General features: G+C 35.1%; 1 protein-coding gene and 1 pseudogene across 1 annotated transcript; one reads left to right on the top strand and one right to left on the bottom strand.

Annotated features, from left to right (window-relative positions):
* The first annotated feature begins 6,760 nt into the window (after positions 1-6,760).
* On the top strand, positions 6,761-8,940 carry LOC118050914 (glucan endo-1,3-beta-glucosidase 7). Its single transcript, XM_035061380.2, has 4 exons — positions 6,761-6,856; positions 7,029-7,693; positions 7,785-8,042; positions 8,538-8,940. Exons 1-4 carry the CDS (start codon positions 6,790-6,792, stop codon positions 8,802-8,804), a joined length of 1,257 nt encoding a protein of 418 aa, XP_034917271.1. The 5' UTR covers positions 6,761-6,789; the 3' UTR covers positions 8,805-8,940.
* Positions 8,941-9,948: 1,008 nt separating this feature from the next.
* On the bottom strand, positions 9,949-12,502 carry LOC118050913 (deoxyuridine 5'-triphosphate nucleotidohydrolase-like; annotated as a pseudogene).
* Between the last annotated feature and the right edge of the window lie 907 nt (positions 12,503-13,409).

Below are 13,409 nucleotides of genomic sequence, written 5' to 3'. Positions count from 1 at the left end.
TGATTGTTGAAACGACTATGAACTGTCGATCGGGCTCTTGTTGAATATTGAAACAATGATGAAAATGTTAATGTTCTGAAATGACCTGTTAGAGGTGGTATATTATTGTTTTGCAATGAATACTAAACTGACTATGAGATGTTGATTGGGCTATTATGAATTTGGGTTGCTGATGAATGGTAGTATGAGTATTATAGAGGATCTACTATTGTATTTTATTAAATCTAATTGTGACGAATGAACGTATGAATATTACGAAGGATCTACTATAAAATGTATTACTAATTGCATCCAAAGCAAATGACCAAGATGAACAAATGATTGATTAGCTTCGGCTAATAGCATCCAAATAGATGACTGAGATAAATGATTGATTAGCTTCGACTAATGGCATCCAAAGCGGATGACCGGGATGAGTAAATAATTAGCTTTGGCTAATGGCATCCGAATGGATGACCGGGAGTAGTGATTGATTAGTTTCATTTAATGGCATCCTAAGTGGATGGCCAGGAAGAACAGATGATTAGCTTCGACTAACAGCATCCTAAGTGGATGGCCTAGATGAACAGATGATTAACTTCGGCTAATAACATCCAAAGTGGATGGGCAGGATGAAACAAATGAGTAGCTTTAGCTAATGGCATCCTAAGTGGATGAATAAATAATTAGCTTCGGTAATGGCATCCTAAATGGATAACCAGGATGAATAAATGATTAACTTAAGCTAATATCATCCTAAGTGAATGATCAGAATGAACAAATGATTAGCTATGGCTAATGGTACCCTAAATGGATGACAAGGATGAGTAAATGACTAGCTTAGGCTAATAGCATTCTATATTAGGGATAAAATCCCAGCCATTAGATGATGGTGAGGTTCTTCTCTTCACTTTGTGTGCATCTTCAGGGAATTCGGTCAACACACTATATTCTGCAATGGTAGGTACCATGTCGACATTTCAGAATATGAAACGTCGGTAACGGGGATCCCAAAAATGGGACTGGGCTTTTATAGTTGATGACAATATCGACACTTTCAAAAGGTACAAAATCCTTCCATATTTCATGGCAAATTTTGCTTAGTCTACCTGATACTTGGTGAGTGAAAAGAATCGGTTGGTGTCATTTATTATGCACCTAATATGTTTGAGTACTGGTGTCTCACTGGCATTTAGTCTAGGGCAGTCTCCCTCGATCATTGGCAAGGATTCAGATTCAAGTCCATACTCAATAGTTTTTACCTCACGAATAATGACCATTATGTCACCCGAAAGCCTTATAATAAAGACGCTTACATGTTAAGCTTATCTTAGTGAAATTATGTAGGGATTTACCTAAAGGATAGGTTATAATCATTAAATGCATCAAGGTAGTTTTGCTATCTAGTCTCAAAGGTCTTTCGCATGCTTAGTGATTGTCCTTAAAAGCTCGATATGAGGTTTACAAACAATGTGAAGATAGAGGCTCTGAGTAATATCAATTTGGCATATCGACCACTGTCGAGCAAACAATCATGCGAGAGTTGGATAGTTTCATGAGCCTTACCCAGGTTAAAGTCATTGGGGTGCCATTACTCCTCCACTTATCTTAAAGTTGATACCCATATAATTTTAAAAATGGGATGAGTGATTCGTGAAGACCTAATATGTATGCAAGATATACATGAATAATTACATGTGCTAAAACAGTAAAAATAGCAAAAAAATAAAAAATAAAATTAAAACTTGATAAATACAACATAGTAACAATAAAGAAAACAATACAACAAATATTATTTAGCAACAAAAAGACAAATAACAAAGCTTAGTCATAAGGTCCCTATTGGAGTCGCCATTCTGTCATACCTGGACATCACAACGACTGATTAAAAAAATAATCTTGATTGGAAAGAAAGAATAGATATATAGCATCTTGTTCTTTTTTGGGGAAAATGTCTTGTTCAAGGAGTCGCCACCTAATATTATGGTCACTAGGAACCCTAACTAGTCAAAAGAGATTCTATGGTACGAGACTGGTAATGCAAAAGGGAAGATGTTATCACCCTTTAAGCGTCCTACCTGAGGCAAGTTGCATTGCTGGTTTTGTCTAAAATTGCTAAGAATTTGTTCTCTTTTTCCTTTTTTTTATTCTTCCTTTCATTTGCCTGACTCTAGCATCAGTGAACAATTCCTACGAATATTTCCAACTCTGGCATTGGTAAATATCACGCAAATCCAAAAAATACGATACTCTTGACTTTGGCATCAGTAAATAATTTTGTAAAAAATGAATTTGAACAAGAGATTTTCTATGCCATTTTTTCTTGTTTATCCTTTATTATTATTTGCCCTTTTTAGATGGAAATAAAAAACCATTGCATGACATATTTTGCATTTAACAGTAATAGTCCGTAGATTGAGCACATAACTAAAAAAAATACACACATAGAGAAAAAAAATAAAACAAAGTGCGAAAGGCCCACAAATGAATCAATGAAGGCCCCCAAATATTTTTGGAATTTTTTGTTATTGAAAAGGGGTTTGTTTGGTCAAAATTCAAATTAGAATGGGTATAAAAATTAGGGCCAAGGTATAAGGATGTATTTTGCCAAACACACCCTTAGCAAACATAATTTGGGTCGGCTGGGCTTAAAGCCTAGACCCGGCCCACTCTTTTTTTCATTAGTAACCCGACCAATATATTTTTTATTTGCAAGCGTGCGCGAGTCCCTTGCTATAGGAAGAGGGTAATAAAAAGTGAAAAGGAGGGGATGAAAGACTTACCTGCTGCTAGACTGCTATTGATAACGTCTTGAGCGAAGATTGATGAAGGCGGTCTTTGCTGGGAAACCTCGGTATTATTCCTTCTGCTTTTGTTTTTGTCCCCTCTGTTTCTTCTTCCTCTCACCTTTGCGTTGTGTGTTTTTTTTTTGTGTTTTTTTTCGAGTTCTTTCTCTCCCTTTCTCTCTCTCGTTCTCTCTGTTTTCTGTCTTTTTTTTTTCTTTCAATTTCTTTCATCCTCTGGCTTTCTTCTCCTCTGCCTTTTATAGGATTCCATGCAGCTTATCTTCCTAGGACCATGATAAAGCTTAGGGACATTGTGTTTCAGTCGGATTGAGGCACTGACAGTCCCACCGCTGTTGGACTCCCTTTTATAACCATGAGGGCGTGAGAAATTTATCCTTATCTCCCCGGGGTTGTAATCTTCACAAAGATAAGATTTGCAAATTGAGTTCTGGGAGGACTGGGATGCCGGTGTTTCACCATTTCTATTCCTTCTTTGCATGTGGGCTTTTAGCGTCCGAGGAAGAAGAAGAGAAACAATGCATGCTTGAAACGATGTGTTTTGGACTAAAAATGACCCTTCAAAGCTTTCAATTTGTGTTGTCTTGAGCCAAACCTCAATTTTTCATTCATTTCATTTTTTTGAATTTTATGTTGTCCAAAATTAGGTTATGACAACCTTAATTCATTCTCATTGCATCCATAACCATATTCCTATAAAGATTACTATTGTCATTTGCAACTCCATACACGTTGCTAGCATAAGAAGTTGACTCAACCACCCTTTCTACCATGCTATCATTACAAACAAATAGTTCTTTGTGTGCATACCAACACGGGTAATCCTCCATGAACCCTTGTTATATTTATTTGATTCATATGATAATAATTTTGTGTTGTAGCGTACTTAGTTAGCACACGTTTCTAAATATATCGATAACTATGTTTTCACAGCAAACATCTATCCTTTCCTAAGTCATCTACGGTGTGCCCACGTATTAGTAGGTTCAGATAAAAGGAAAATTGTGCATGTATTTGTTTCTTACAACTGAGTAATGCTTGAGGTTAAGCAGCAAGATAGTGTGATTTGATCAATACAAACAACAATAAAATATATATAGCCTTGTTGCAGGGGGTTAATAAAAAGATAAAAAAAAAAAAAACCATGAAACACCCGTGTGTTCGTTAACAAAAGGAAGTTATTCACCGAACCCAAAACTTTTACTGCTAAGTCCATGCTGAGTTGGTGATTGTTATTATTTTTTGGTACTTCATTGTTCAATATATTTATTTGATTCATATGATAATAATTTTGTGTTATAGCGTACTTAGTTAGCACATGTTTCTAAATCTAGAGGAAAATTGTGCATGTTTATTTCTACAGAGAAGCTTTTAAACTTAGAAGGACAACTTGTCTTCAAAGAATCTATAAGCAGATGCAATGGTTTTGACAATGCTTAGTGTTAGTTGTTAGGGCTGGAGGAACTACACGTTGACAAGCTAGCTTTGAAGTGTTTGTCATCGTACCATAACTTTCCAATCGATTTGAGTTCATTTTATCCACATAACGCTAAGAAAAAAAAAATAGTTATCTATTATATTCGAATATATAGGATTAACCAAGGCAGCAAAAAAAATTAATGATCAGAATAATTAATCAGTTTGGTTTGACTAAATTAACATGTAAAAGTATATTTTCACATGAATTCTAGAAAAGCCGTGCTATTTTTTTATGTCCGGTCTCTTTTCTTTTAAATATGTTTTTATGCTATAAATTTAAACTTTACCTCATCGACTTTGCCTTGGATCAAGTTTGGACAATTAACTCCCAAGAATATATAAATATAAGAGATCATCAACTCAAAAAAATCACATGAAATAAATAAAAAATTTAACAACTAAAAAGACTCTATTGAAATGACTGAAAAAACCAAACTAAACCCAAACCAGAAAAAATCAAGCAAAAACAGAAAAAACCGAGTCAAACCGAACCGAACTAGAAGTAGTCAATTTGAACCGGTTTTTATTCTAAAATAACTAAACCAAACCAAGCCAAAATAGCTTTGGACCAGTCACCGCTGGATCCATCAACATTGGGTCCTTTTGCATCAAGACCTGCCTAACCCAACATTATGGATCCTGCGTCAGGACTCAATCTCTTGGGTCCTGCGTCAAGACCCAAAGCACTTGGGTTTGGCATTAGTAACCAAGGCTAATAGGTCCTGTGTCGGAACCTTGTTGCCTTGGGCTGAGTCAGGACCTAAAGCACTTAGGTTTGGTGTCAAGACCCAAGGTTCTTAGATCTTAGGTTTATAAATATAATTATTTTCATTATAATTAAATGTATTAATATAAAATTATTATTATTATTATTGTTATAAATAATATTATTTTTATTATAATTAAAAATAGTATTATTTGTGTTATAAATATAATTATTTTTATTATAATTATATTATCAATAAAATAATTAATAAATTTGAAAAAAAAGTATTATCAATATTGAAAAACAACCATAGATTTGATTTGAAGTGTAAAAATAATTATAATAATAATAATTATTATTAATATTATTATTATTAAATTTTTAAAAAAACTATTATCACTATCAAAGAAAAACCATAATTGTTTTTTGAAAGATTAAAAAAAATAAAAATTATGGCAAACAAGTGAAATATTATTATTAATATTATAAATATTATTGTTTGGTTTGGTGTTGCAGTCAGACTCAATATTTTAATAATGCTTTTACATCTTATAATATTATTGTTAGGTTTGGCGTTGCTAAGGCAACTTTACTATTACTTTGCTCAAATTTATAGTGCCATGAATCTTGATGAACAAGATTTTTGGTAACACTTTCCAATTTACAGTACAGTAAGTCTTTATAAACAATCCTTTCCCCACATAATTGACCTTTATATATAATAATTTGCAGTTGTGTTTTTTTTTTTTTCTTAGGACCACTGACCTGCCTTTTGGTTATGTGGAAAACAAGAGGGAAAGGCAGAGAACTCAAATGGATCCAAGTCCTTGGAAAGTTATGGTGCGACGACAAACACTTGAAAGCTAGCTTGTTAACGTATATTTCCTCCAGCCCTAACAACTAACACTAAGAATTGTCACAACCATGGCATCTGCTTATAGATTCTTTGAAGACAAGTTATCCTTCCAAGTTTCAAAGCTTCTCTGTAGACATAAACATGCACAATTTTCCTTATCTGAACCTACTAATACGTGGGCACAACGTAGATGACATTGAAGTTTACATAGCAATTTGATATATGGATTTCACACCAATAACACTTTGTGAGTCTCAAAAAAGAGGAAACCTTCTCGTCTAATTCTCCGTTTCACTTGTAGGATTGAAGGGTGGAGAATGCTTTTCAGTTTTCAATACTTCTTTTCAACATAAACTTGGCCCCTAACGATCTACATACAGGACATCAACGTCATCCACGTAAATTTTAAAAAAAATTAATATCAATATTGAAAAACAATAATAGATTTAATTTGAAGTATAATAATAATAATAATAATAATAATAATAATAATAATAATAATAATATTTTATTATCATCATCATTATTATCATTAATAAATTTTAAAAAACTATTATTATTATCGAAGAAAAACCATAATATTTTTTTAAAAATTACAAAAAAATAAAAATTTTGACAGACAAGTGAAATATTATTAATAATAATATTATAAATATTATGGTTGGGTTTGGCGTTGCAATCAGACTCAATGATCTTGAGTCCGACATTACATCCAGACTTAATGTTTTTATAATACTTTTACATCTTATATTTTTATGATATTTTAAAAGGTAAACCCGCAGCGCAGTGGAGGACACCAAACTTGTATATTTTCTATTTGAAGGTTCACCACCCATATGATATTCTATAATAAGAATATATCCGAAGTCATCTTTACGCTTCTGCCCTTGACTTGTAGCATATTCTATATTTAATGCCCACTCCAGTTTAAAAAAATGCAGATGAGAAACAGCTCCTCCTGAGCCATGGTGATGCTTCCTTATACTGTTGCTTTCCTACTCCTTTCCTCCTTACAGACAGTAAAAATCGCAAGTAAGTTTGCGTCTCTTTCTAATTTAATTACCTCCTTCCATTTCAAAAGAATTTACCTTAACTGAGCTGTCTTCATTTCAGTCTATGAAAACAAAAAATGGTGGTGTTCTGTTTTGTCGTTTAAAAATTGCTGTTTGATCATCTGCTTTAAATTTTGCTGCTTTTTGTGCAGACTCGCAATCATTCATCGGTATAAACAATGGCCAAGTTGCGGACAACCTTCCACCACCACCATCCACCACAAAGCTTCTTCAATCCACTTCAATCCAAAAGGTCCGATTATATGGATCGGACCCCGCCATAATCAAAGCCTTAGCCAATACCGGAATTGGAATTGTTATCGGCACTGCAAATGGTGACATTCCAGGACTAGCCTCTGATCCCAATTTTGCCAAGAGCTGGATCAACACAAACGTGCTTCCCTTCTATCCAGCTAGCAATATCATCCTCATCACTGTTGGCAACGAGGTCATGACTTCCAATGACCAGAATCTCATTAACAAGCTCTTACCAGCAATGCAAAATGTACAGAATGCTCTAAATGATGCATCGCTCGGGGGTAAAATTAAGGTCTCCACAGTTCATCCGATGGGAGTGCTTAAGCAGTCTGAGCCACCTTCTTCTGGAAGCTTTGATCCAAGTTATGGGGATCTGATGAAGGGCTTGTTGGAGTTTCATAGTGCGAATGGTTCGCCTTTCGCAATCAATCCCTACCCTTACTTTGCCTACAGAAGCGATACAAGGCCTGAGACTCTCGCTTTTTGCCTTTCCCAGCCGAATGCAGGACAAATTGATGGAAACACTAAGATCAAGTACATGAACATGTTCGATGCTCAGGTGAGAGTAAATCAAATTGCAAGTGCGAAAATTTTGTATCACTAGATGATCGAATAAAAATGCTACTGACAAGTGGTTTAATCAATTGCAGGTGGATGCAGTTTATTCTGCACTGAATTCTATGGGATTTAAGAATGTTGAGATTGTGGTGGCTGAGACTGGATGGCCATTTAAAGGAGATGACAACGACGTAGGGCCAAGCATTGAGAATGCCAAGGCTTACAATGGCGATTTGATTGCACACCTTCGATCGATAGTGGGCACTCCACTCATGCCAGGAAAATCAGTGGATACATTTGGACCTCGTTCTGAGCAATCATTTGGACTTTTCAAGACTGATCTCACCATGGTAAGAACAAAATTTACGTGCATTTCATTGGTATTTCGAGTTTTCAACAGCCAAGTGTTCTATTCCTGAGCATTTGGTTGGGAAGATGGGTTTTAAAACATCACTACGCATTTTTTTTGTTAACAGAATGGACAGTTCCTTTTCAGGAAAGAAAAAGGCCAAATTGTACACAAAAAAAAAAGCCGCTTGAACTTAACTTCTGAACAAAAAAAATCCTGATTTTCGATCCTAAACATTATGATTTTTGGAATAGGCTTGTTCTGTTAGGAAATTAACAAAAAAAGAAAAACCCAGCCATAACATCTTTTTAATCGCTCTCTATGTCTCTATTAATAATGATAAAAAAAAAAAAGGTAGAAAGAAATATTCAATTTTTTAATCTAAGATCTTTATCAACCATATTTGAAATACATGGAATCATCATTTTTATACAAATAAATCCAAAATATTCTCGCATATTTCACCTACAAAAACCCATTGAATTTTTTGAAACAGACTGAGTCACTAGCAGCAGCACCACAACCGCCACCAGCAGCAGCCACCAACACCAGCACCAGCACCAGCAACAATAACAGCACCACAAGCACAAGCACGAGCACGGGCACGGGCACGAGCACGAGCACGAGCTCGAGCACAAACACCATCAGCATCAGCAGCGGCAGCAACAAAGTATATATAATTAGGATTTTCAATTTAGGTTTGTTGTATGGGTTTATGGGACTTTCTTTGATTTGCCTTTTCTTTTATGACTTGAAAACTTAGAATAAGAAGTTGTAAAGAGACGATGAAGATGGATTAAGGTTTTTCTCACTATTTTATAAGTTTCTTTATCGAATCTATTGTTTAGGAGTAAATTGAAAAAATAATTGGAAAATCAGTTCAGGGGATATTTGGTGGTTTAGTATTATTATTATTTAGAAAAAAGAAAACAATTTAGCAAAGATAAAACAAAGGAAAAGTTAAGTTTATGAACTAGCTTCATTTACACTTTTACATGGTTTGTTCAGTTCCTAATCCAATGAGGCGAGGAAAGGTGTTGTTGTATTTGTCATTGTGACTTCTTTATATATTTTATATCTTGACCAACTGGCTCATTTGATAGAAATTTGATCTATATGATATCGGAAATCCTAATTTTGGACAAATAAATCCAAAATATTCTTGCAAATTGCATCCCACTTAATTTATGAAACAAACCCAACCACTAGGTAGCACCACCAGCTGTAGCACCACCTGCCAACACCAGTAGTAGCAGCACAAGCACCAACAACAACAACATCAAAAGATGGAGTGTTTTTTGGTGGGTAATTTTAGAATAGAAAATTTTTAGAATTGAAGTTTTCAAAGGTATATTCAATTAGGATTTTCAATTTAGGTTGAAGTTTAACTATCACTAATAATGAATAAATTGAAGAATGATATTATCTATTGTATTGTCTATTGTTTATTATGTTTTCCACAAAATAAATAAAATAAAATAAAAAATGGTGCGCTCAGTTCCCAATCTAATGGAACGAGGAAAGATGTTGCATATTCAACATTGTGACTTCTTTATAAATTTTATATCTGAACCAATTGGCTCGTTTGGTAGAAATTTGATCTTTATAAGTATAGAAATCCCAATTTTGGTAGATTTTGTTGGTGGAATTGTGAATATTTTTACATGATCCTTCTTTTATAGTTCCTATCCATGCAAACAACAATAAAATATATATAGCCTTGTTGTAGGTGGTTAAAAAGAAGATAAAAAAGGAAATGAAACCATAAAACACCCGTGTCTTTATTAACAAAAGGAAGTTCTTCACCAAACCAAAAAATTTTATTGCTTAGTCCACCTTCTATTCGCTAAATTCAAACACCAAGAAATAGAAACATTTAAGAAAAAACATTATAAATCACAAGAAGCTCAAACACCAGTAGATCCAAACCCTCCAACACCTCTCATAGTTGTACTCAAATCCTTGACTTCCATGACATCAGGAGGATCAATTTTATCAAGAATCAACTACGCAATTCTATCGCCAACCTTTACCTCAAAATCAACATTAGAGTGGTTAAACAATATAACCCCAACGAGGCATCTATAATCAACATCTATGACACCAGCACCCACATCAATCGACTGCTTCCATGCCAATCTCAATTTGGGTGCTAAAACAACAAAACTAAATTTTAGAAACAAAACGAAACCATTTGTGAACATAAATTAAAAGGTACAAAGTAAGATTTACCAATATGAGCATAAGTTCCTTTAGGTATAGCAATGCTCAAATCTATTGGGATAAGTGCTTTTCCTCCAGCTAGAACCTCTGTCTATGAGGTACTGCGCAACATTAGAAACAAAAACCCATGAATTTGCTAATAATCTTGCATCCTTCGAAAAAATGAAAACACTAGAAAAGGGTTTGGCTTAATACTTGGAGAGATCATAGCCAGTGGTAAGCAAAGAGCATCTAGAGGGCAAAACAACGCTTTCAGAGAGCTTTTTCACTTTCAGGAGAGATGATGGGATTGGAGCGGCTTCATGGATGCCATTTTGTTAGAGCTTGGGGATTTCATGAGAAGTGTTGTTACTTAATTTTGGACCCCACGTGCTGGAGACGGTGTATACCTCTTTTGAACAGAGTGTATGAGTTTAGCTCATATTTGCTAGAAGATTGACAAAAGCACAGAAAGAAATATATATATTTTTTTCTTTCGAAACCTTGTTTGAGCTGTTTTCTGCTCTTTTTATCCTTGCCCTTCGCTACCAAAATCATCAGGTTTTCTTAGGTTGATCAGGAGTCTTCATAATGCTAAATTTGTTCCTTTTTTTATCTGGTTTTTAATTTTGAATAAATCCCTCATCATTTGCATTAAAAAAAGAATGGTTCTGCTGCTGTCGCAATTTTTTGTTCTAATTTAGGCTCTGATTCTGACTCGGTTTCGTACAATATCTAACCATCCTAGGTATATTTTGTCACTCATGACATGTTGAAAAATTGGCATACACCTTTATTAGGTCCTAGGGATCATTGTTCTTAGGGAAGATTCTGAGTCAGATTAGGATGCTCAGCATTGTCAGATCAAGAACCTTTTTTACCAACTAGATTACTGCTAGATTCTGTTCTCTAAAATGATTTTATCTCACTTCGAGTCCTTCATTAAAGTTGTAGTCCTAGACACGTAGATGATTTTGGGCTTTTGAATCGCTTGATTTCGATATCAGAAGCTCAAGATATTATCGTTTGAATATCTAACAAGAAGGTAGAGAATTCTGTCGTGCGAAGGATCCTGACCCGAGTTTTGCACTAAAAACTCTATTTTCATCACAAATTTTATGATTTGTTCTTAGATCATACTCTCAGTCATATCAGGATTCTCGGCATTTGTCAGTTTTTGAATTAGACCCGGAGATCTTTTTTGATCAACTTGATTACTGCCAGATTCTGTTATTTAAAATGATTTTATCTCACTTCGACTCCTTCATCAAAGTTGTAGTACTAGGCATTTAGATTGCTTAGATGTGTTGTATAATTTTTCTTTTGTGAAATTGTTGTATTTTATTTTTTTTAATTATATGGAAAATTTATGTTTTACATGTCCCTCCCATTCACGTCAGGAGTAGAATTTAGGTTATTTGATCCCTTTTTGTATAAGTTAGGAACTTAGGGATTATCCATGTAATTTTATTATGTAGTAAACATGCAACCTAAATATAATAGTATACTTGTATTTTTTGTGTTTGGAATATTAAATGTATCAACATATGCTTGGGATATTATAATGTACTAGTTTCTGTTTAGAATCCTAAATTGTGTTGTTTTTATATATGGAATTTCAGCGCTTGGATGGTTCTCTTAATTACTAATTTATGCATGTGATATGAGATGGAGATTGAGTATGAAGTTTTGTCTTGACTATATTCTCGAATGAATTAAATATTGAATTGGACCTATTGTGGATGTTTTTATGGGTGGGATGTGATTATAAATGCATGTAGGGTAAATTATCGATAACTTAGGACCTCCCGGTATGGGGGGACTCTGCCAAAATTTTGTTAGAAATTTCAGTGAACTCAATGTATAAAAAATAAATAAATTATGCTCCATTTACCCTTTACATGGAAGTTAAATGAATAAATTGATTTAACCATTGAGGTTGTTATAGTTGGTACTGGAACTTCTGGTTGAAGTTTTAGAGATTGAAATACTGGTGTGATTTTGGAAACATGGTTGAGGAAGGTAGAAAGGGTCATAGATCGATGCAAGTGCCAGAGGAAATTCGAGTAGACTGTGTGACCCAGCTATTAACGGAGAATGCCCACTCCTGGTGGGAGACTATTAGAGAAAGAATGGCAGGAGAAGAATTGAGGTGGAAAAACTTTCAAGAAGAATTTCAGGAGCGGTACTACTCCTAGCAGCACCAGAAAGAGAAAGAACAGGAGTTCCTGGATCTAAAACAAGGGATATGACCGTCATGGAGTATGAGAGGAGGTTTCAAGACTTATCTATCTTTGCCATCGCCTATCTTCCCACTAAGCATCATTAGGTGGAACGGTTTTGAGATGGGCTTAGGTAGGAGTTGAAATTAATTTTGGTGGCTATGCAGTTTCAGTTGGTCCGAGAGTTAGTGTGAGTTGCTTAGGGTATGGAAAGAGTAATGAATGACACCCTAAGGTCAATAAGTGAGCAGAGTGAGACTACAGGATTCAAAATAAGGCACTCCATACCTCCTATAGGGAGGAATCCTCGTCTAAAAAAAGAAAAGAGTGGGTCATCATTTAGGTCATTTCCAAGGAGGGGGCAAGTTTTGTTCATGGTGGGAGTTCAAAAGGTGATAAATGAGCTAATACTGGGGGATCCATGGGAGGTCAGACTCGTCAGGGGACAAAAGTTCAGGAGGTGATAGATGAGCTAATACCAGGGGATCGTGGGAGGTTAGACCTGCCAGGGGATAAGTGTTATAGGGGGGTCCATGGAGCATAGGGAACCTATCTACCTGTTATGCAGGAGATGTAAGCAGAAACACCCCGGGGATTGTTCAGCTACACCAGGAAGATGCTATATTTGTAGAGGCGAAGGGCATCGATGATGGGACTTTCAGTATTTAGGAAGAGGTTGTTTCCATTATGGTGAAAGGGGTCACAAAAAGAAAGTATGTCCGTATAGAGCCATTGAAGCAGTACATGGACAGGGGATGGCTACCCAAAGCCAGCAACAGTTAGTGACAGTTGATCGGCTTGTACGACCTACTTAGTCAAGGACAAGTGCCAATAAAGGCCGATCCAGGTTTCAGGAGTAAAGGATTCAAGACAGAATATACCACATGACTTAGGAAGATGTGGGGGCAATGCTAGATGTCGTAGTAGGTACACTATAATTGGGT

Source organism: Populus alba, chromosome 14, assembly GCF_005239225.2.
Source record: "Populus alba chromosome 14, ASM523922v2, whole genome shotgun sequence".
NCBI classification, from domain to species: Eukaryota; Viridiplantae; Streptophyta; class Magnoliopsida; order Malpighiales; family Salicaceae; genus Populus; species Populus alba.
Note: the sequence above shows the minus strand (reverse complement) of the source record. Positions and strands in the feature narration are given on the sequence as shown.

Excerpts from the sequence above, each read along its gene's own strand:
- LOC118050914 (XM_035061380.2), top strand. The coding sequence starts at position 6,790 with ATGGTGATGCTTCCTTATACTGTTGCTTTCCTACTCCTTTCCTCCTTA. Across the intron at positions 6,857-7,028 it reads ACAGACAGTAAAAATCGCAA|ACTCGCAATCATTCATCGGT; the intron begins GTAAGTTTGCGT and ends CTTTTTGTGCAG. Across the intron at positions 7,694-7,784 it reads TGAACATGTTCGATGCTCAG|GTGGATGCAGTTTATTCTGC; the intron begins GTGAGAGTAAAT and ends AATCAATTGCAG.